Source organism: Nilaparvata lugens, chromosome 5 (assembly GCF_014356525.2).
Source record: "Nilaparvata lugens isolate BPH chromosome 5, ASM1435652v1, whole genome shotgun sequence".
Classification (NCBI taxonomy): Eukaryota; Metazoa; Arthropoda; class Insecta; order Hemiptera; family Delphacidae; genus Nilaparvata; species Nilaparvata lugens.
Window position 1 is genome coordinate 34632388 of NC_052508.1, and position 23080 is coordinate 34655467.

General features: G+C 36.4%; 1 protein-coding gene across 1 annotated transcript in view; it reads right to left on the reverse strand.

Annotated features, from left to right (window-relative positions):
* LOC111062421 overlaps positions 1-23080 on the reverse strand; it is a gene marked incomplete in the record, with an annotated part of 59637 nt that overhangs the window by 5439 nt on the left and 31118 nt on the right. Inside the window, 2 exon segments of the mRNA XM_039429460.1 lie at positions 10841-11007; positions 21699-21769. Of these exon segments, the coding sequence (XP_039285394.1) occupies positions 10841-11007; positions 21699-21769 (238 nt within the window).

The window sequence follows — 23080 nt, forward strand, 5'->3', positions numbered from 1 at the left end:
TATAAATGTTCTAGCCAATTTGAATAGTGAACTCAAATAGTAATATTCATAAGGTATTCTACTTCATGCTTGTCTTGTCTGAGGTCTGACCTTGGAGTGTGTAGAGCCGTCCCAGACGGTTTGCCGTTTGCCAAACGGTCTTGGTCTGAGGTCTGGTCTGGAAGTGACCAGACCTCAGGGCTTACCTCTGCGCAAACCAATGTTCAACTTAGGCCTATAGCATTGATGTACAATACTCTTAGGGCCGGTTTCCGAGCTCGGCATCTATAAGTTCTGGACTTAGAGAGTCCACGACTGAAATAAGCTCTCGCGTCTAAATCAACTTTATGAGTCACGGGTTTATCTTCTAAACTCTGGGGTCTACTAGTAGTTCTGTGAACAGTAGACCTCACGCAGTATTCTCATCCACAAGTACCTGATGTCTTATCATACACATGATGAACATATGTGTTTGTCATTTCCTATTTTTTCCATTGAAAGTGGTAGTGACATTGTTTCCAGGGACAACGGACTTATAAATGTCTCTCGAGGAGGTACCTTCACATTGTCCCCATATTTACAATATCCACAATACTTACAATATAAAAATAATATATATTACAACTTTGACAGTTTACTCAATTTGAATAAATTGAATTAAGAATAAATATAAACCAAATCTTCAAATAAATAAAGTGTATATGACGTTTTATTCTTATTAGGAATGACCGCTCAATGGCCAAGAGTGGTGAGACGGATTTCCTCATCCACACGCAAACCCAATAGCTTCATTTGCTTGATTCGAGTCAGGCGGTCGAAATTGAAACCGGGCTGAATGACAATATCAGCCAGTCTCTTAGCCCTGGACAGAGCGACATAAGAACATCCAGGTGCCAGCTTTTTATTTCCAATGTCCACCACAACTTTAGGTAAAGTCCTTGTGACTTGTGGATTGTAACAGCCCAAGCCATGATCAGCGGGAACTGGGTCCTGGAGCAAGATACATTGCTGGACTTCCAGGAGCGAGTAACAGGGGCAACAGGAACACAGTTGCTCAATAGCGGTCCATTATAGCTGTCAAATTGGACACATACAACAAGCGGTAAGTAGAATGGAGGTGCTTTGCCTGGTTGGTAAACAATGTCAGTAACTGTACCCAACGCACCGTTTACCAAACCTTTCTTCACCCAAAGGTTGGTCTCAAGCATTACACGACTTCCAATACTCATGTATAATACCTTTTCCAATCCTTGAGCTGTGTCATAATCCGCTTTTGCAGCTTCTGCATTGTTGTTTGATGCAGGAATTTTTGCAACTGGTCTATTAAGAGACTCAAGCTTTTCAAGGTTATAGGAAACACTGTTTTATTTTCAGGAAAGAGGCGCAAAGAATCAGAGAAAGCTTCAAAATAAGCAGTGGAGATCCGGCTCTTTTCTCTTGACATGAGTAGGCGCCAATCCTCCACAGTATTTTCACCCACACTCAGTCGATCAAGTAAGCCCCTGACTGAACGTGATTTGGTCTGAACCATTTTGCCGAAACGATGTTGGCAAAATTATAGAGTGGTTCAGACTTTTATAAAGGATCTGTCCTTGGTCATGTAAATGGCCTTTAAATCAAGTGCCATAGAAAGGACGATCTAGAACTGGAGGTAGTTGCTTCATGTCTCCTAGAAGATAGAGATACATGCCACCAAATGGCAACTGTGCTCTATTGGGCTTGGCTTCCCTGCACCGGAGATCTATCTTCTTAAACAGAGAGCAACCAACCACTCATTTCATCTATTATGATGAAATTACATTCCTCCATGGACTGTTGAAATTGTTGGTCCTGCTCTGCTCCAAGTTCCATGTAGCCCTTGCCAATACCTAGAGAGAGAGCAGAGTGAATTGTTGAGCCATTAATATTCACTGCAGCAGCTCCTGTTGGTGCCATCAATCGAAAACTCTCAGGGCCAAGTTCACTGCAGAGAAAAGCACAATAGCATTGATGATGGTACTTTTCCCACTTCCAGCCTTTCCCTGAATTATAATACTTTTCTTTTGATTGGCATCATCATAATCTCCATTCTTTAGAACATTGACTTGAGCTTTAATGCGATCTAGTATGATTTGCTGTTCTTCTGAAAACTCAACATTTGGAGCTATATGATGAACTATCTTGATCATTCTCTGCATTTTTGTGATTCAGCACAAATGATGGGAGAGAAAGTGGATTATTGAAGGAATGATAGCTCTCGTTCCAATCATAGCCTAAATCAACATTCCTCTGGCCAATCTCAACAGAAGGTTCTAGCTCTCCATTTGGACCAATACCAGCAATGACCATCAAGTTTTCAATGTCTCTCTCCAACTCTTGAGGGTCATCCTCATATTCTTCCTCAACAGTAGGTAGCGCAAGAGGCACTTGACATTGATTTAAACTGTCATAATGCTCCTTCCAAGAGGAACTGTCAAATTCTGCCAAGTCTCGCCAAGGTATACTCAAGACAACTTGCTGTCGGTAGTAGGCATCACCAACATTTGGTTTCCATTTGGGACAGACTCTTACCACAGCAGGATTTCGTCGCTTGACCCAGGATTCACCTTTCTTAGAATATTTTGAAGTGAACTCTTTTAAAAACATAGTATCAACGTCCTGAGGGCGTTGAGCATAACTATCAAAGGCTGATTTAGCAGGGAATGATTCAGATGTGTATCCCACTGGAATCCATTGCTGTGGTTCAACGTTGACCTTGACAAATGCCCGTGAGCTGTGGTATAGGGGCCAACCCATCAAAATGTGGAAAGTCTCTTGGGCTGAATAATCCCGCTCACCACACATTCTAATAAAAATTTGTTGAATTGCAGTCTTAGCTGAATCAGTGTCTTTAGCTAGAGCTTCTGTCAGAAGGTCTTCCATGGCTTTAGAGCGTGGTTCAGCCTTACTTGCATACTTGGCAATGTAATTAAGTACGGCATCCATGCTGATGATACATTGAATGTCAGTGTTAGCTCTCCAGTGCTCTGTAATAAATCTGTTGTGACGATTAACCAAAGGATCATTTCTTTTAGTAATGAGTTCCCACTGGCCACTTTCTTTTGTCAACCTTGTAGTTTCTTGCAGTTGAAATGGAAACTTGAATCTACACTCTTCAATTCCAGAGCTCCTATTTTTACGGATACACTGTGGTTCATGCTTAGTGCCGGTTGCACAAAGAGAGCCAGAGAAGCCGTCTTTTCGAAAAAGCCTTCTCTGATTGGTCCTCATGGAATTAATCACGGTTAAAATTTAAACCGGCTTTTGTGCAACCGGGCCTTAGTATGTTTTTGACAACAATTATTGATTAGATTTGAAAAATCTTCTTCATGGTTTGTAGCATCAGAATAATGATACTGACAGGGATGAACAATGGCAACTGGAGCATTTATTCGCGGATTTGTAGTGGAAACGATGTTTTCAAAGTAAGTTGCAATATTTTGTAGAGTATCCTCATCAGCAGCATCCAAATTGGTGACATCAGGTGCACCACGGAGCCAAAAGACACCATGAATATGAGGAGAGCCACGGTGTTGAAACTCTGTGCGATACCAGAAGTCAGTGACATTCAACTGGGGGATTAATACTTTTTTAATAAAAAAATCAACTCTTTCATGGAAAAACCAATCTACTACCATTGGGATATCATTCATTAACGATAATCTCCGCTTCAAGGATTCATTCTTATCTAGATTATTGTAATCAGTGTTGGGATCCAAGATCCGATACAATTCAGGCCAATGTAGATCAGCAGCACTCAGAGTGAAAAACACTGTCGGAGCCCTAACTGCTGCACCATGTCTAGGAGTTCTCCACATCGAGCTCGCCAATATGCACTTGTGCCACGTACACTTGAGTTGAAACACATCAATTTGCTAGCCATACCAGGGTTTTCTATAAGTTTTGTTTCGATTTCTGAGGCATTCAAGTGACTTAGTTCGCTGTTTCTCTGAATACAAATGGTCCCATTTTGGAGAGAAGACCAGCGACTGATACTATTCATTGCAAAAAAACGGAATCTTGGATGTTTAGCAAATCTATTATCCTTGAATTTCAATAAATGTTGAAAGTAATCATTCGGTTTCACTTTCACCTGACGTGGTGACCGTAAGTCTGCACCACCTGTGGGAAACAAAGTAGGAAATGCCATGGCCACATATCCAACTGTTATGAACTCATTAATTGGTTCATGATGAATTGTTGGTCAATAAATAATAGAATGTGCTCCTGCATTGTGGCTGTTCTCAATTTGATTAATTTTGTCTGAAGGAAGGGTGGTGTTTGGCGCATCTGTTGATATTACTTGAGCTTCCTCACTATTTTCCTCCAATACATCTGAAATATTTGTTTGGTCAGGGGTAAGCTCTCTATTGCTGCAAATGCATTTCAATCTTCAGGTGAAGACAAAAGGTTTTCTTCATTTATCTCAATGTCACTGTAGAATCTGTTATTGTTCTTGAGACAGATTAAAGCTCTTCTGACCCGGTTTCTATTAATTTTGAAGTCAATGTAATTATTGCAGTGCTCTTTTCTTATAATTACAACTGATACTTGATGTATGATGTATGACAAATTTGATACTTGATGTGGCAGTTTGGTAGCAATATCATTTACCGTCTGGGGGAAATTTATTACCTGGCCAGAGTATTTGCATTGCTGCCCATGTATTCTGTACACTGACATTACTGGATGAACTCTTGCAATTAACTGCTCTTCTATCATTGAAAGATGCATGAGTTCATCTGGTAATCCACCAGGGTCCATGTCATTTTCAGCCGTGAATGGATTCGGATGTCTTGATTTCCGACATCTTTTACAAATTCCATCAACAACAGGTAATGATGGGAATCTTTCCAAACATACACTGCATTCTTTCCAATTTATATTTTTTGGAACTTTTCAAACTCAGTGTAATTCTCCAGATTTACTGTTTCAATGCCCATGGCATTGGTAGGTATTACTTGATTACGCCTTGTCATGCTATGATGCAACCTATCCTGAGATAGTCGCCTTGATCGTTCTGGAGTTGTCTCCTGATCGCGCAAAGTTTGTGTTCTATGGCGCTGACCAAACAGACGACTGGAACGATCAGGAGTTGTCTCCTGCTCGCGCAAAGTCTGTGTTCTTTGTTTCTGATCAGAAAGACGCCTTGAACGTTCAGGAGTGGTCTCCTGCTCACGCAAATTGGCTTGGTAAAGTCTCTGTTGAGACAGACGATGGTGATGCTCTCCAGATGATTCTTCTGCTCTTTTTTTCATTTTCTTTTGCTTTTGTTGCAGCTGACTTTCTTTTTGGAGCCATTATTATGATCAAAGACAGGTTTCTTAGATGGCTGTCAGTTGATATTTCAGGCAGGATAGCAAAAGGTGACTACCATGGTCAAATAAACAGTGGAAGTCTTGAAAGATGGATAAGGAAAATATTAATACTGTAATTGAATCTACCCTCAGTTATTGCAATGGACAATGCAAGCTATCACAATATAATACCATAGTAAACAAATTATCAACAGAATATTGTATTTAATGAAAAAAATAATGATTGGAATATCTACAAAAACAGGCGTTTTCCTACATAACTATAATAAACGTTATAACTATATTCTACTGAACTATACTGATATATCCATAGGCTGTTTAATATATTTGCATATATAAGACAGGTTTCTTAGATGGCTGTCAGTTGATATTTCAGGCAGGATAGCAAAGGGTGACTACCATGGTCAAATAAACAGTGTAAGTCTTGAAAGATGGATAAGGAAAATATTAATACTGTAATTGAATCTACCCTCAGTTATTGCAATGGACAATGCAAGCTATCACAATAGAATACCATAGTAAACAGACCACCAACTGAATATTCAATATAATAAAAAAATAATGACAAAAATAGGCGTTTATCTGCAAAAATAGCAGTTTTCCTATACAACTATATACTTATAACGTGTTATGCTATACAGAATGTTGATGCTCACAACTCAGTGTCAACTCAGTGTCTGATCTCATACTAAAACGAAAAACAAAAGCTATCATGCAACCGGACGGTCCGCAGGTCTAGAAACTATTCATATATGAAACAGGGAAATTTCGTGTTGTTGAGGGAAAAAATGGTGCAGTCAAGTGAGAAGTTTTGTACAGCAATATTAATAAAAATCTGGTGTGGCGCACTCACACAACTTTCCTTGCCGTTATGAAAATTGATCACCTGACGCTAGTGTACTCGCGCATCTCAAGTCTACTATTCAAAGATATGAGACAGCTGGTGATAGGTCAATAACGCTGGAAACACACGAGGTCTGCTATCTCTTCGTAGTGAATGATTTAATAGAACCAACAGTTGCCAACAGTTTGCAATTTAATAATCACATTTTCTGGGATTTTAAGGTTATTTTCAATTTTAGGTGGAAATGTTACTGAACATTAATTGCAGAGATTTTCATGCTCAATCTTTTCCACTTGATTTTTTTTTTGTTTAAATTGTATATGAAGGCTGATAATTGAGAATCTAAAATCAAACTTTCCATAGATGGGGCAAAGCTCCTGAAATTTTTACAGATATAGGACTTGTTGCAGTTGATAGAGCTTATCATTAGACTATTTCAGGTATGAATTTGATCAAAATCGTTGGAGCCGTTTTCGAGAAAATCGCGAAAAACCCTGTTTTTGACAACATTTTCGCCATTTTAGCCGCCATCTTGGATTGCATTTGATCGAAAATGTTCGTGTCGGATCCTTATAGTGTAAGGACCTTACGTTCCAAATTTCAAGTCATTCCGTTAACTGAGAGATGAGAAATCGTGTACACAGACGCACATACACACGCACACACACACACACACACACCACACACACACACACACACATACAGAACAATACCCAAAAACCACTTTTTCGGACTCAGGGGACCTTGAAACGTATAGAAATTTAGAAATTGGGGTACCTTAATTTTTTTCGGAAAGCAATACTTTCCTTACCTATAGGGCAAGGAAAGTAATAACATATTTATGTTATTTATTTTATACTGTAATGTTTTTTTATTGATGAAATTAATTTTTATTTCATATTGATGTATCTTGATGTGTGTGTGTGTGTGTGTGTGTGTGTGTGTGTGTGTGTGTGTGTGTGTGTGTGAATAAATAGAGTATGATTTTGAGCGGCTCAGACATTCTCAAGGTTATTCACTGCTGACAACTCTCTTGTCCTATGATGTGAGTGTGACAGAGAAGGGAAATTAATGAGTAATATGACACCAAACCGTGCTCACTAGAGCTACCACAGTATTCAGTTTTGCAAATGCAAATAAACCACAGTTTGTATTCTTACTGCCTGATTTTCCAGTGAATATATCTATAGAGATAGCATTCCTTCATCATCGATACCATTCATTAAATACAGCATATTTTAGAGCGGAACATTTTCTATTCTAACAAATGAGAGCCAATTTTTTTACTGTACAGTAAGTAAAGTATATTGTGAAGATTTAGCCATGTCATCTATTATTTCCTCCATTGAGTGCTAGAGACACTGTTTGCAGGGACACCGGACTTATCAAGGAGGTACCTTTATATCGTCTCCATATCTACAATATAAACATATATTACAGCTTTTCTAATAATTAATTATAAGAAATCGGTCAACTGACGGGAAAATGGATTGTGCAGTAGGCAATTTAGATGATGAATCGTCTCACAGACGATGGTGAGATAGAAAATGATTCTTAGTAAGATGAGTTTGTTGGTGACAATGACATTAGGTTGCTAATGATGTTTTTCATGAAAAGTGGATTCAATGTTATGGCTTGTTGCAGAATGTTAATGCTCACAAATCGGTTTCCGATCTCATACCTAAAGGAAAACAAAAGACTTGACACTGTAGAGCGACACAAAAAATGCATACAATACAATAATTATTGTACCTGACAAACTGAAAATTCAGTTAAAAATAACTTAAATAATAACTGATAGTTATGAATAAAAGAAGTTGAAGATTGAAGAAATGTTTATGATGTTAAATATTGTCTAGAACTAAAATAGTTGTTGATTAATTTTATGATTATAAAAATTGTCCACAACTAAAATAGTTGAGTTATCGGTAACATAATAGTTATTTATGTATTGATATTAGAGATTTTTTTCAAATAATTTATCCAACTAATTTGATAAGCTAAATCAATTTAATAATAATGAGATGATTCAATTTAATGATTCTATATAGTAATAATAATAATTTTATAATGATATATTATTAGAATAAGATAAAACAATTGGTATCGTCTGCAAAAAAATCTGGTCGGAACGAGATTTGAACCTGGGTCCCACAGTGTATCAAGCTACACTCTAACCATCTTGGACACCATACCCTCGTAACAGTTAATGCGAAAAAGTAGGAACATGAATTGCTGTATCTTCAAAGATAGGAAAAGTTACTTTTTTAGGTTAGTTTACGGGTTTTTAAATATTACAAAAAAACCGGAGGTCTTACCAAAAATCGTTACACATACGTTTCTGCGCCTTGTTTCAAAGAACTTGCATACCAAATTTCATCCAAATCAGACAATAACTGTGACTGTAACTGCGGTACAAACAAACAAACAGACAAAAGCCGATCGAGTCGAAACTAAGACCTCAGCTTCGCTTCAGTCAATAATACAGTAATAGACTGGCTTCTCCACACATCTGTGTAATCACTTGTCAGCTGATTTATGATGAATAATTCTATAGTCTGATTTTTACTCTAATATTGGCGTATGAAGGAGGCCTCAAAATCCTTGAAGTTCAAAATTTCCAAAAACATTGTATATACGTCGACGCACAATTTAAAAAGGAACATACCTGTCAAATTTCATGAAAATCTATTACCACGTTTCGCCAAATGCAACATATAAACATTTAAACATTAAGAGAAATGCCAAACCGTCGACTTGAATCTTAGACCTCACTTCGTTCGGTCAATTAAGTTTTCAACTTATTTGAGTCCAGGTCTTTAACGCAGTAAACATAAGGGAAATTCACAATATGATATTGTTATTTTAGCAATGAGAGACAGCTGATAGAAGCGGGCTTATTCAAATGAGCATGCTCTCCAAATTATTTTGTAACAATTATTTTGTGAAAATATGTCTCAATTTATTGGTAGGCATATTTCAAAACCTAACCTTTTGAAACATGAATGAATAAACATTTCATTTCACATTAAGCTATTATTGATCATTGATCCTTGCCAGTGATTTTGGAATAATTTTGGAATTGTATTGTAATAAATAAATAAATAAAAATTTTAGTAGGCTATTGAGTTGGAAAACGTATTTGTTTTGAAAAAAAAACTGGAATGATAATTTATTATTGTTATATTATTATTAATATGTTGAATAAGACATTGATTAATAACATTCACATTGAAAGATAAAATTCCAAGGCAATACTTGTATTATTTTTCTTGAAAATTTTTAGCTCGTCACATTCGTAAAATAAAGTTAGTTAAATTTATACATATTTTATTCTATTCAAAATACCAGCCAACAAATAATTATTTTTCATCTGCTATTCAAATCTGAAACGCGTGATCTGGAGTCAGCCATTTTTGATAGCCGCCACAAAGTAGGAGAACTCTTACTTCTTCTCTGTGTAGCCGCCCAGCTGATAATTGTTATAACTTTTGCCGAATATCGCAATCGGCAGTGCCAATCCGACGACCGGTTTTTAGGTTTTAGTTTTTAGGTTATGTTGTTAGAAAATATTGTCACCAATAACGTAAGTTAATGATTTGATTTGCAGTTTCTATAAAAAAAATGTAGATGAAAGAAAAATGTTCATCACGAGCAAAATAGTTATTTGTGCAACTAGTGCGCAAAGTGACAGTTTGCTGCACTAAAAGAAACGTTTACGCACAAGCCGTAGGCGTTATATAATTTCATAATTAAATTATAATGATTAGTAATTTAATTGAAAATTTATCTGACTGCTTGAAGGGGGTTTATCTTAAGTAAGCATTGAAATGACTATAATCAAGCACATAACGGCAAGGCAACGCCGTTCTCCACTGCCATTATAACGTGGACCTCACTATACCAGTCAGTGTTACCAACTTAATTTTAATTTCCTGCACTGGTGCTCCATATCTAACTATTTTGCGTTGTCATGCTGCAAATCTAGAGTACGCAAAGTAATACTTTGCGCACTAGTGCGGAAAAGTGATTCTTTGCGGCCTGCAATCAGTGCAGAAATGGTCACTTTTCAAGGTATCTGTAGGAAAAATACTTTTTCTTCCTCAGGAAAATTGTTGCACTCGGCTTCGCCTCGGGCTTCAAACTTTTTCCCACAGGGAGAAAAAGTTGTACTTTTCACTCTAGATATACAAATAACTATTATTTGGCTATTCATCTACTCCAAAACAATAACTGAGATGTGTTTGTTCAGTTCAAGTCCAGAACTTAATTTTAAAACCTACCTCAGTCGAGGATTTGAAATCACGCTGTTTCAAGTACTGGACTTGACGATTTTTATAAATCCTTCACTCGGAAAGGAGCGAGAATATAATTCACGTCCTGGACTTAACTTAGGTAAATCCCGAGCTCGGAAACCGGCCTATATAGTTTTATTCCTCAAATATTTTATGTTTACGGTTTGGAAAATAGTTTTAACATTCTCAATATGTAAAATGCCAATAGTAATTTATTATATCCTTTTCAAATACTGAACATAATTTTATATGTGGAGCTGCGCCATTAATTTTAATAATGGAGGAGCTGCGCCCAAGAGTCCTAATGGACGGGCCGCAACTGTGTCAAATACAGTGGCAGAATTGAAGGATATACTGGATGAGTTACAAATAGAAGACAAACATACCTTAATTTGATCGGCTGTTACTTCCTCGGAGTTACCGTAGTCTATGAATTGAACAGTCATATTTCCAAACGAGGAGGACTTGACAAGCGCCCTGTACCACACTTCATCCTCCTTATACTGAGCAATGCAAAAATCTCCTTCTTTCACTGACGACTGCACTGCTCCACCTGTCAACACAAAATTAATAAACCTTTGGTCAAATCAAACGAACACAAGCATTAGTCAAGCCTTCCTCCATATTTGCTGAAGAAGATGCCCTAGTGAATATGGCTTGTTCGTAGCTAATGGAAGAGGCCATCATGAGAAATGAAACAATTTACACAATAAGGTGAGTTCCTAACCACAAGGGAGTAATTTTGAAGCTTATAAGTGGCAGTTAATGGGAGTTGACTTCAAGCATTCATCACCCTTCTGCCAGCAGTATAACTGCTGAGAGAACTGTAACTAGATTAGTTCTGTTTCTTGATGAATTAAAGGTTTTTCGATTTTTATACTATCAAGCTATCAAAATGAAAAAGTTCTCTCAGGATTTTTTTCTGATCATTACTTTTTGAGATATGAGAGCATAAAGTTTAAATTTTTGGGAAAGATAATTAAATTTCAAATCCGGTAAGAGATAAATTCATGAAACTCTAAGGATTAATTTATTAGATACGCCTATTCCACCCCCTAGGTTATCTAATAATTGCAAAGTATTGCTACGTCGCGGGTATGGGTCAGTAGCCGTACTGACAGGTGGAGATACCGGACCTACACTTCTCCCCCTATCCTGATTCTTTATCCTCTGCTTCTTTCGCGAGATTTTTAATTTCAGGGGAGGAGTATTTGCCCGTGCCGTTACTGGCTGAGTCGGCCCTTGGCCTTTAGAATACAGGGTGGGGGTTAAAAGAGATTAAGATAACCCTATACAAGGAGACAGATCTGACTTTCAGATCCCTACAAATAATTATATTTGTAAAGGTAGTACGCAGTCTGAACCAACTGCGAGCTGACGGCGGGCAGACTGGATCTGCGAGCCCAGAAAGAGGTTTTTCTACAGGATTTAAGGAGAGGGCTATGGAGTAAAGGTGTGGCGGAACTATGGAGTCTTTAGTAGTTTTTGAGATATAGTTAAATAGGGCACGATATAGGGTGTAAGCTATAGAGAATAGGGTGCAGGGTATGAGGTATACGGTATAGGGTATAGGGAACAGAGAATCAATAATAAGATTATTATTCTCTACAGCAAACAGATATTTGTTCAATAATCCGCAATCTGACAATTGCGCTCTAGCTCTCAGCAAGCTGGACCTGCTAGCTAAATACAGGGTATAAATTTCAGCTATGGGGAAATCAAGGTTTAGAGGATAGGGTTTTAGGTATGGGATTTCTGAATCGCGAGCCTGTGGCTGCGAAAGGATTTTCAGCAATTCTGAAACTGCTAAACAGGATTTCCGCGCTAGTCTAGCAACTAGTAATTACAAATACCTGGGCGTTGTCTTGGATTCCAAGATGAGTTGGGTACAACATGTCCAGTGTGCTAAGAATAGGCTCAGAAAGCTGCTTCACGCATTTTCAGAGCTTAGTAATGTTCTGAGTGTGGATCAGTGCAAAGTAGTTTACTTTGCCTATGTCCAATCTATAATACTATATGGAATTCTAGCTTGGGGAGGGGCTTCCTCCTCAGTCATTGAGCCTCTCGCAGTCACCCAAAGATCAATTATAAAAACAATTTTAAAGAGAGACTTTAACTACCCAACAATACAGTTGTTTATCGAATTTCCCGTACTGAATGTTAGACAACTTTTTATTAAATCCTTGTTGATCCACATCAAAAAATACAAAACTGAACTTCTGGGAGAAACAGTTAACCATAGCTACTCAACTCGCCACAGATCCAATTACAGCTTTGAGATACCTCAGCTGACTCACGGCTCTGAATTGACAAATCCTTCATACCTGGCCCATATCTTGTACAGAAATGTGCCAGGGGTGATTAGGGAAGCAGATACATTTAGTTTGGTAGTGTTTAGGAAGAGGGTGGACAGGTGGCTGTACCAGATTGGTTGGGAAGCTTCAGAAGAACTACTCCAATCTCGTTATGCTTGGTGACCAACATGACTTCAAGGTTTCCAGACAATTGATTGGTATTTATTTTATCATTGATATAACCGATTTGACTGTTTTGCCTTTCTGGTTTATGCTTTTTTTTCATTCTCTCTTCTGAGAATTTCTGGAATCCCTACCACTGCGGTCTTCAAAAAAATATTGTTTTTTCTTCTTTATTTATTCTTTTAATCAATCAAGGTACAGGGTGACACACGGGAGACGGACGGATTTTAATGTAATAATACTCAGCCAGTTTTAAAATTAATACATGTTTATTTACACAAAATCAAAGCTTATTATTTGCCATTTTAGTTAACAAAGCTCATTACCTGTCATTTCAGTTATTTGTGAAAAATAATGTCCTCAAGGTGATGTCCATCATTTCGAATGCAGGACTCAAGTCTCTTCTCAAAATCCTCCATCACACGGACTAACATCTCTACAGGGATGGCAGCAATTTCTTGAATGATTGCATTCTTCAACTCATCCAAAGTTCGTGGTTTGTGGTTATAGACACAGCTCTTAAGGTACCCCCACAGAAAAAAGTCACACACTGATAAGTCAGGAGACCTGGGAGGCCAAGGAACATTGCCAAAACGTGAGATAATCTTTCCACGAAACATGCGTGCAAGAACTGTCATTGAATTGTTTGCGGTGTGTGATGTTGCCCCATCCTGCTGGAACCAAACACGTTTTAAGGGGATTCGTCGTCTTCGTAGTTCTGGTTTAAAGAAAGTTTCAAGCATACGAATGTATCGAGCCGAATTAACAGTAACTGTGGCCCCGTTCTCTTCGAAAAAATAAGGTCCAATAATGCCAACAGAGCCAAGAGCACACCATACTGTTACTTTTTCTGAGTGTAGAGGACGCTGATGGATAAGGTGTGGATGCTCTGGAGCCCAGTAACGCAGGTTTTGCTTATTCACAGTCCCGTTTAAATGGAAATGAGCCTCATCGCTCATCAATAAAATTGCATTTTCATTCAATCCCAAAATCACTTGCATTCTGTATGCAAAGTCTTCGCGTACAGCAAAATCAGTTGCCTTAAGTTGTTGGACAATGAGCATTTTGTAGGGATGGAATTTTAATTCTTTATGCAAAATTCGTCTAACCGATTCACGATTAATTCGTAGCTCATTAGCATGACGTCTAGCTGACCGTCCTGGGCTTCTGACTACTGCTTCCCTTACCCTTTCAACATTTTCTGGTGTTGTTACACTGCGTATCGGGCCAGGATGCTTCTTATCCAGTATGTTTCCAGTCGATCTGAAGTTTTTCACCCATCTGAGGATTGTGTTACGACTTGGAACAGCTCCATGTCGACCAACATTAAACCGCACACGAAACAATCGCTGCGTAGCTGTAATAGACTCACCACTTTTCACGAAACTGTCATAGACAAACAATCGACGTTGTAAGTCCCACTGCTCCATAGTGACTGAGTAAACAAAATGGCGTCTTATGTCGAGCAGAACTATCCCCACCACAACCACCTCCCACCGCCGCACTCTCAGTACTACGCAGTTCAAAACCGTCCGTCTCCCGTGTGTCACCTTGTATTAAGTATACTTATTCCTACATACTCATTCTTAAATATACATCAGCACAATATATTATCTATTTTATAATCAGAATATTAATAATACATCCATAATATAAGTGTATTCTCTATTATTTACTTCTATGAGCAGATTAAGCTTATTATGTATAAAGTGGAACTCCCCCCCTACACACAGATGGATAGTCTAGTAGGGGGATTCCAAAATATGTTGTATATTGTATTTCTTATGATTCGTGTATTATGTTTTTTGGAAATAAACTGAATTGAATTGAACTGCGCGCCGGTTATTAAGGGCTAATCTGTAACAGCCCTTAAGGGAATGGAAATCACTCTCAATCGTCCGAAACGCTTTTAAATTAATAGTCAGTATGTCGACTATTATGAGAGGATAGAAAAGATTTTCACAGACCCAGTCTGTAGAATAATATCGGGAAGACAACAGAGTATGTCGTTGTCAGGATAGGACGGATTTTTCCAGGATTTCCCACAAGGAAAATATCGAGTCAGAGATTCCTAATTCAGGAAACGATTTTAATGTGCTTTTCCAAGCAATTTCTATTCTAAAACACAAAAATAGAATACTTCCCCTAGTAATAAACTAGTACCGGGAACACTGCAAGGAGAGGAGATTCGCGACCCGTTCACACGCTCAACTACCGAACAACTGCACTATAAATAAAATCTACAAGGACAGAAAATCCCCCAGGAAAATCTAACTTCAAATAGTCGGTAATTCGACTCACAATATTCTATTCAATAAAATAGAGAATAGAATATTATCCCTCTAGAATATCACTATTGGGAGCGCCAAACGGAACGCGGCCGTACATAAACCCAATCACCGAACTACTGCTTCTCACCCAGGTCTGCTCCTCGCAGAGTAGGGTCTGTGGAAAATTAGGAGGCCGGGGGAAAAGAGATTACCGACCAATAGGAGTCTCAGGAGACGATCACGCCATGTGACAGAGTATGATTCAGATAATCTTGATGCTAAGGGTGTAACCATGATGGCAATACTGCTAATTACTATAATAGATTAGGCCGGTAAACAATCTTTCTCACCAGAAATTACAAGAAGCGGCCGCTCTGGCGCTACTGCTGCTGACTGTAAGTTAGATAACAGAACGCTCAATCCAGTAAACAAAATCTGGAAATTTCTGGTTCAGATGAATCCGCTGATGATAATTCATAGGGTTGTCGCCAATGATGATGATTTACACACTCGACTCTAAGCTTAGCAAAATACATCTGACTGCCGACCCTAATCTTCTACTAAAGTAGAGGAAATTCACTAAATTATATACTGAATGACGGTTCTCCATTCGTCACAAAATTCACTTTGTGACAAATTCTTCATGGCATTGTTGACTGAATAAAACAAATCATTCTTGAAAATATAAATTTTTGAGAAAATTATTCAATTTACTGAAAATGACCGAAAATAACTATTAGTTGAGTAATTTTTGGTAAATATAATAACTTTCTCAAAAATTCATATTTCCAGAAAATTCTTGTTTTATTCAATCAACAATACTATAAAGAATTTATTCTCTAAGGGCCGGTTTCAGAGCTCGGGATTTAGCTAAGTTCTAGACTTTAACTGGCTTTAGACTCTGGAGTCAGAAAATTGGCTTTCCGAATCAGAGCGTTGACATAGTTGAGGACTTAAATCCTGGAGTTTATAATTTCGCTTTCTGATTGGAGGTCTTATAAGTCCAGGACTTATATTAGATTCTCGCCTCTTTCCGAGTCAAGGATTTATCAAAAATCGTCAAGTCCAGGACTTAAAACAGCGTGATTTTAAACCCTTGACTGGGGTAGGTTTTAAATTTAAGTTCTAGACTTAACTGAGCAAACACAATTCAGTTATTGTTTTGGAGTAGATAAAAAGCCAAATAGATGTCATGGAATACCTAAATTATTTGGATTAGTCCATCTAAATTCATAATTTATAGTTTGCAAGTTCATTTTGGAATAAAATTGTATCTGAAATATGCGTAAAAAACTAACTAATTTTATGACTGTGACATAACCTAAAAATGATCAAGCAAATTAATACAAGGATTTCCTTGGAATTTGTACTCCAATCTGAATGTTATTATTCAATGTTATATTCAACATATTAATAATAATAATAATAATAATAATAATAATAATATAATAATAATAATAACAATAACAATAATTATTACTCCAGTTTTTTTCAAAACAAATACGTTTTCAAACTCAATAGCCTAATTAATTTTTTATTCCAAAATCACTGGTTAGGATCAAATATCAATAATAGCATAATGTAAAATGAAATGTTTATTCATTCACCTTTCAAAGGTTTTGCTTTGAATAGGCCTACAAAGAAATCGAAACGTATTTTTACAATATAGTTTGGAGAGCATGCTCATTTGAATTGTCTCGCTGTTTCCGTTTTGCTATAATGCCAACAATACAACAGCAAAGTATTGTGAATTTCCCTCACGTTTACTGCATTAAAGTTCTGGACTCAAATAAGTCGAGAACTTGATAGACTCCGGAGTTTAGAAGATAAAATCGTGACTCAGAAAGTCAATTTCGACCCGAGAGCTTATTTAAGTCCAGAACTTATAGATCCCGAGCTCAGAAACCGGCCCTAAATGTCATGGATTATTCAATCAACAATACTATAAAGAATTTATTCTCTAAATGTCATGGATTCATCTCTTACTGAATTTGAAATTATATGTCCCGAAAATTTAAACTTTATGCGCTCATATCTCATAAAGTAATTATCGGAAAAAAATGTTTTCCTGGGAAAACTTTTTTAACTTGATAGCTTGATAGTATACAAATCATAAAAATATCACCAGTAGAAAGTTATTTTTAGGCTTTGCAAAGCCTTAAAAAATTACAGAGTAAGTAACAAAAGTTTCTAAACAAATTAACGCTCTTGAAAGTAGGCCCGTTGACCAACTATACAGCGTGTGGGCTGAGTGCAGTTAGAGTGGGCTGAGTGCTCGTCGACGTACTCTGCTCTGCACTGCACTGCTTTCATTCAGTGAGGTGTCCCCGGGAGCCAGCTTGGCCAAAGTGTCAGTCAAGTGTGAACGGGCGCATTATTGTGCTGGATTCTCATATTCAAATTCTCAGTCACAATTCTGTCAACACAGCCATGTAATCAAGTCCCAGTTCATCGCCAACATCGGTCTAGTACTTGGGCGACGGTCTGGATTCAAAAGCTGGCCAACCCAGACCACATTATGTCAGTTTGATTGGTTGATGGTATTCTATAACGGTCTTCATCTTCAATTTTCTAGCGGTCATCTTTAAACCATTTGTGCCAATTAAAACCGCTACACGTTACATGATTTCTTCTAAAGGTGTCTCGAATCAATAACAATGTCTTCGAGGCGTTTTTATTCAATCTCACACAAAATTTGATCGTGTAATGCTCTTCCAAATTCAATCCATTTTTCGATTGTCCGCTTTTTCGACGGAGGAAAAACGCACTAACACCGTAAGCGTTCTGCTCACTCCATAGACTCAGAGGCAAATGCCCACCCGTGAACTATTAGCTGACACCATTACTACACCCAGCCGGTGGGTGTATTCTCCTGTCTGCGTGCATTCTGATTCTCAGCAAAAGACATTTAAATCTTTGTTACAGACCCTGTATCATAACCGAACCTAAAATAAAAAGTTATTACTTCTGATCAATTTCAATATTAGAATCTACATGTTCCTCTCCGCCGGTGATCTTTCTCTTTCACCGGTCGTAAAAATTCAAGGACACGATGATGTAACAACCATACTTCAAAATAGTGTACTATAACAAACAATACTACTATATTTAAACGATAATTACTTAATATTGTATTACAGATACATAAAATGAAAACTGTAATATTATAACCATAGGTACAATTGGTTTTGTACGGTTGGAAGTTGAATGAATGAATAACAGTTGATTTGACATAATCTATTGTAGTTTCATGAATAAATCACATTTATTAGAACTGCATATTGCCATAATAATATAAAGCATACTGCATTTAAATAATAAATTCAACCAGAAATAGCATTCATGAGTGCTATTCTATTAGTAATTTCATCACAATGGAATGAAAATCCATTGAAAATAAGACATACTTTTCATGGGCTCTTGAGGTTTACAATATTTTCAATCACGTTAATTAAACTATTTCAAGTATTCACAGGACACTAAGAGCCGGTTTCCGAGCTCGGGATTTAGCTAAGCTATGGACTTCAACTGGCTTTAAAACTCTGGAGTCATAGAATTGGCTTTCCGAGTCAGAGCGTTAACGTAGTTTAGGACTTAAATAAACTTTAGAGTTTAGAGATCACGTTAGCCCCTGGAGTTTATAATTTCGCTTTCTGAGTGAAGGGCTTATAAGTCCAGGACTTGAATTAGATTCTCGCCTCTTTCCGAGTCGAGGATTTATTAAAAATTGTTAAGGCCAGAACTTAAAACAGCGTAATTTTTAACCCTCGACTGGGGTGGGGTTAAATTCAAGTTCTAGACTTGACTGAGCGAACACAATTCAGTTATTGTTTTGGAGTAGATTAAAAGCCAAATAGATGTCATGGAATACCTAAATTATTTGGATTAGTCCATCTAAATTCATAATTTGGATGAACTAATTTTGATCAGAATCAAGCGTAAAAAACTAACCTTATTTTATGAATGTGACATAACCTAAAAATGTTCAAGAAAAATAATACAAGGATTGGCTTGGAATTTACATTATTAATCAATGTCATATTCAACATATCAATATAACAATAATAAATTATCATTCCAGTTTTTTTTCAAAACAAATGCGTTTTCAAACTCAATAGCCTAATGAAAATTTTATTCCAAAATCACTGGTTAGGATCGATGATCAATAATAGCATAAAGTAAAATATTCTATTTATTCATTCATCTTTCAAAAGGTTAAAAAGGTTAGGTTTTGCTTTGAATAGGCCTACAAAGAAATCGAAACGTATTTTCACAAAATAGTTTGTAGTTTGGAGAGCATGCTTATTTGAATTATCCCGCTGCAATCATCTGTTCTCGTTTTGCTATAATGCCAACAATATAACAGCAAAATATTGTGAATTTCCCTCATGTTTACTACATTAAAGTCCTGGACTTAAAATATAAGTCGAGAACTTTATAGACCCCAGAGTTTAGAAGATAAAATCTTGACTCAGAAAGTCGATTTAAACCCGAGCGCTTATTTCAGTCCTGGACTCTGTAAGTCCAGAATTTATAGATCCCGAGCTCGGAAACCGCCCCTAAGAGTTCTCAGCTATAAATAACTAATTCCTATCTAATACTAACGATATGTATATCAATTTAATTAAACAGTGGTGTAGAGTTGATAGCTATGGTAGCCTACTATTGCTGTCTGTTGAGACCAGACAATATATATATCCTGTATCAATTGTCCTGTATTTGTATTCCATCTGTGTATTTGTATTGTTTATATTTATTCAACCTTTGGATCCGTCCCTTCAATGCCCTCCGAAAAGACTGGAGTGGTTGTCGTCCTCCCATAGTCTCCCAAACAGGCATTTAACCAATAACATGGCTTATAAAATAATGAAGTTTATTGATAGGAAAATATTTTAGGATACAACAATATAAATTCATATTCATAAATATATTTTTAAATTTATGTTTCATTTTTATTGAATCTACTATTAGATCATGAAGAGTTGGATTTTCCTCTCACAAATGAATGAAGAATAAGAGTTTTACAATAAGAGAATAGGTATAAATTAGGAATTCCTCTCACAAATAATAAATAGAAAAAAAGAAATAAATAAAATAATAAATAAAGTTCACAATACGAGAGGAGTATATAATATAATTCTCAATAATTGAGAATTCCCCACCCGGTATGTATGCTTTAATATTCGCTCAATGTACCTAGGATTGTAAGAGAAATATATAAATGAAATAAATGTTAACACATTTTCAATTCCTTTTAATCAACGATCGATTCATCAAATTCATTAGCATTGAGTAATTTAATTACAAGAGCCAGGAAAAGCATGTTGGTTTTTCAATAAGAGAGCAACAGGTAATAATCAATGTGCATGCTCTTACAAAATCGAGCATTTTGAATGATCCAGCCATTCAAAAATATCGAATTTCTAGAAAAATTGAAATACATTTTGTATGAATCGTAGGAGACGATGTCGATGAGACATGAAAGTTATGTACTTCTTGAGAAAAAGACTTACACATGAAAGTTTGATATCTCATCTAATCACCCACGCAAAAGCTGAAAGCTCATGTGGGCATCATACGCAATAAAAAAGAACATTCAGCTCATTATTACAATCTATTACACTGCATACAAATTACCCTGAGAAATTGACGAAGAAATACAGTATATATGTCACATCCACCGGTTCGTTAGTCACATTTTTTGAAGAAATTTAAACCTTTTTTATTTAATTTTGATGAAATTGAGGAGTTATTTTTTACATGAATTCAAATCAGATCCCAATTGACAGGTTTTTATTGGCTAGTTTCAGTTTTGTAAAATTTCATTGCTTCCTGCGGTTCTAACATTATTCTGCCTAGATTTTTTTCATGAATACATTTTTTACTTTATTCAAATTCCTCATACTATATTTCCTTAGAATTGTTTTATACTTTTTGGTTCTCTGCTTTATAAAATTTTATTCATACTTTCTGAAACGACTACCATGAAAGCTTTTGCTACCACTTTCAATTATTATTCCCATCTGTTAAAATTACCCAGCCCTTAATGTCACTCCTTTTTTATTCGTTTTCTGTAAATAGAAATACATTCTTTTAGTTTTTTTTGAGGTTCTGTCTCTTGCAAATGCCATAAAAGTTCAATTTTCAGAGTAGGTAACTTTAACTCAGCAATAGCTAATGAAGTAGCTTCAATTCAAACACAACTCTGACATTGGAGAATGTTTAGTTTGTTTTTGAATTATTCTTATTTATATAGCGTAAATAAGAGAGTAATATTAAAATATATTAGTTTAATCTATTGTTCAAATTGTACTGATATGTTTTTGAATAGTTCATTTATTTTTGTTTGTATGTTGTCAGTTCATGATTAAATTTCAATTTCAATATGTAGATTACTGAAAAGTAAATATGAATTCATGTAGAATATTCAACAGCACGATGTATGGATTCAGTATAATTATAATATATATTCTATTAAGTAGAAAATTACAACGCACTTTTTCCTTTGTATCCTGAGCTGGATTCTCCATCACCTCCATACCGAGGGCCACTACTGAAGTTACCATATCTGTAAGGAAAATAATAATTGAATATAGAGGAAACTGAAAAAAGGTTTTTATACTACATTACAAAATTGTTTTATTATTCAGAACACAATAGGGGAAAAAGTAATAAAAAAAAACTAATTGATTAATAAAAAAATGAAAAATAGTTGGAAATAATTCACCTACTACTTACACTAGAATTGAGTACGGCTTAAAATTTTGTTGAGAAAACTCATTAGTTAATATCTAGAATTTTATTGAATAGTTAAACTGCAGCCATCATTAAACATTTATGCTGTAGAGACAGAGCTAATTTTTTTCTTGACAAATGTTTCCAAAAATTTCGGTAAAGTATGTTATTCGGTAAACTGACAGTTTTTCTTGAACTTTTCATTTGTTTTCTTTACTGAAAGACATGAAGTAAGTTTTAGTTATTCATTTTATATAATACTAGCAGGTAAACCGTGCTCCAAGGGTTTAATAAAAACTTGAAAAACTGAAAACTATACCTTCTGAAATCTTGAAGAATTTAGAATAGATAGGCCTATAACCATCCTCGATAAATTAAGAATCTACATCCAAGTTAATCAGTCGAGTAGTTGAGGCGTGATTCGTGACAATTCGTGAATTTCCTATTCCGTACGTGTACAAGCCAATTCTTTCCTTCATTATATTAAGATACGAGGTGTGTTAGAAAAATAATGAGACTGATTTCATACTAACCAAAGTTTTTATTATTTTCAAACAACAATGTTATCCCCTTCAAAGTAGTTCCCTTGGGCAGCTATACATCGGCGGAGTCGTCGTTCCCACTCTTGGTAGCAGCGCTGGAAGTCTTCAATTGGTATGGCTTTTAACTGGTCGGTCACAGTCTTTTGAATGTTCTCCAGAGTTCCAAAATGATGTCCTTTTAGGACATGTTTCAATTTCGGGAAGAGGAAAAAGTCACAAGGACTTAAATCAGGTGATTAGGGGGGTTGAGGAACAACAGTAATGCGTTTTGAGTTCAAAAATTCACGGATGGAAATGGCCGTGTGACACGGAGCATTGTCATGATGAAGCATCCACTTGTCTGCAATTTCCGGTCTCACACGGATCACTCTATTCCTCAACTTTTCAAGGTCACAATTTGATGCACGGTGAAAGTGTTTAAATGTAGCTGTTCACTGATCATCTTTATTGTTAAACGACGGTCTGATCTCACAAGCGCCCTCACACGATTCATGTTTTCGTCCGTTCTTGAAGTCAAAGGTCTCCCTGAGCGAGTTTCATCTTCAACGTGTTCTCGGCCTTCCAAAAATGATTTGTGCCAGCGGAAAACTTGTGCTCTCGAT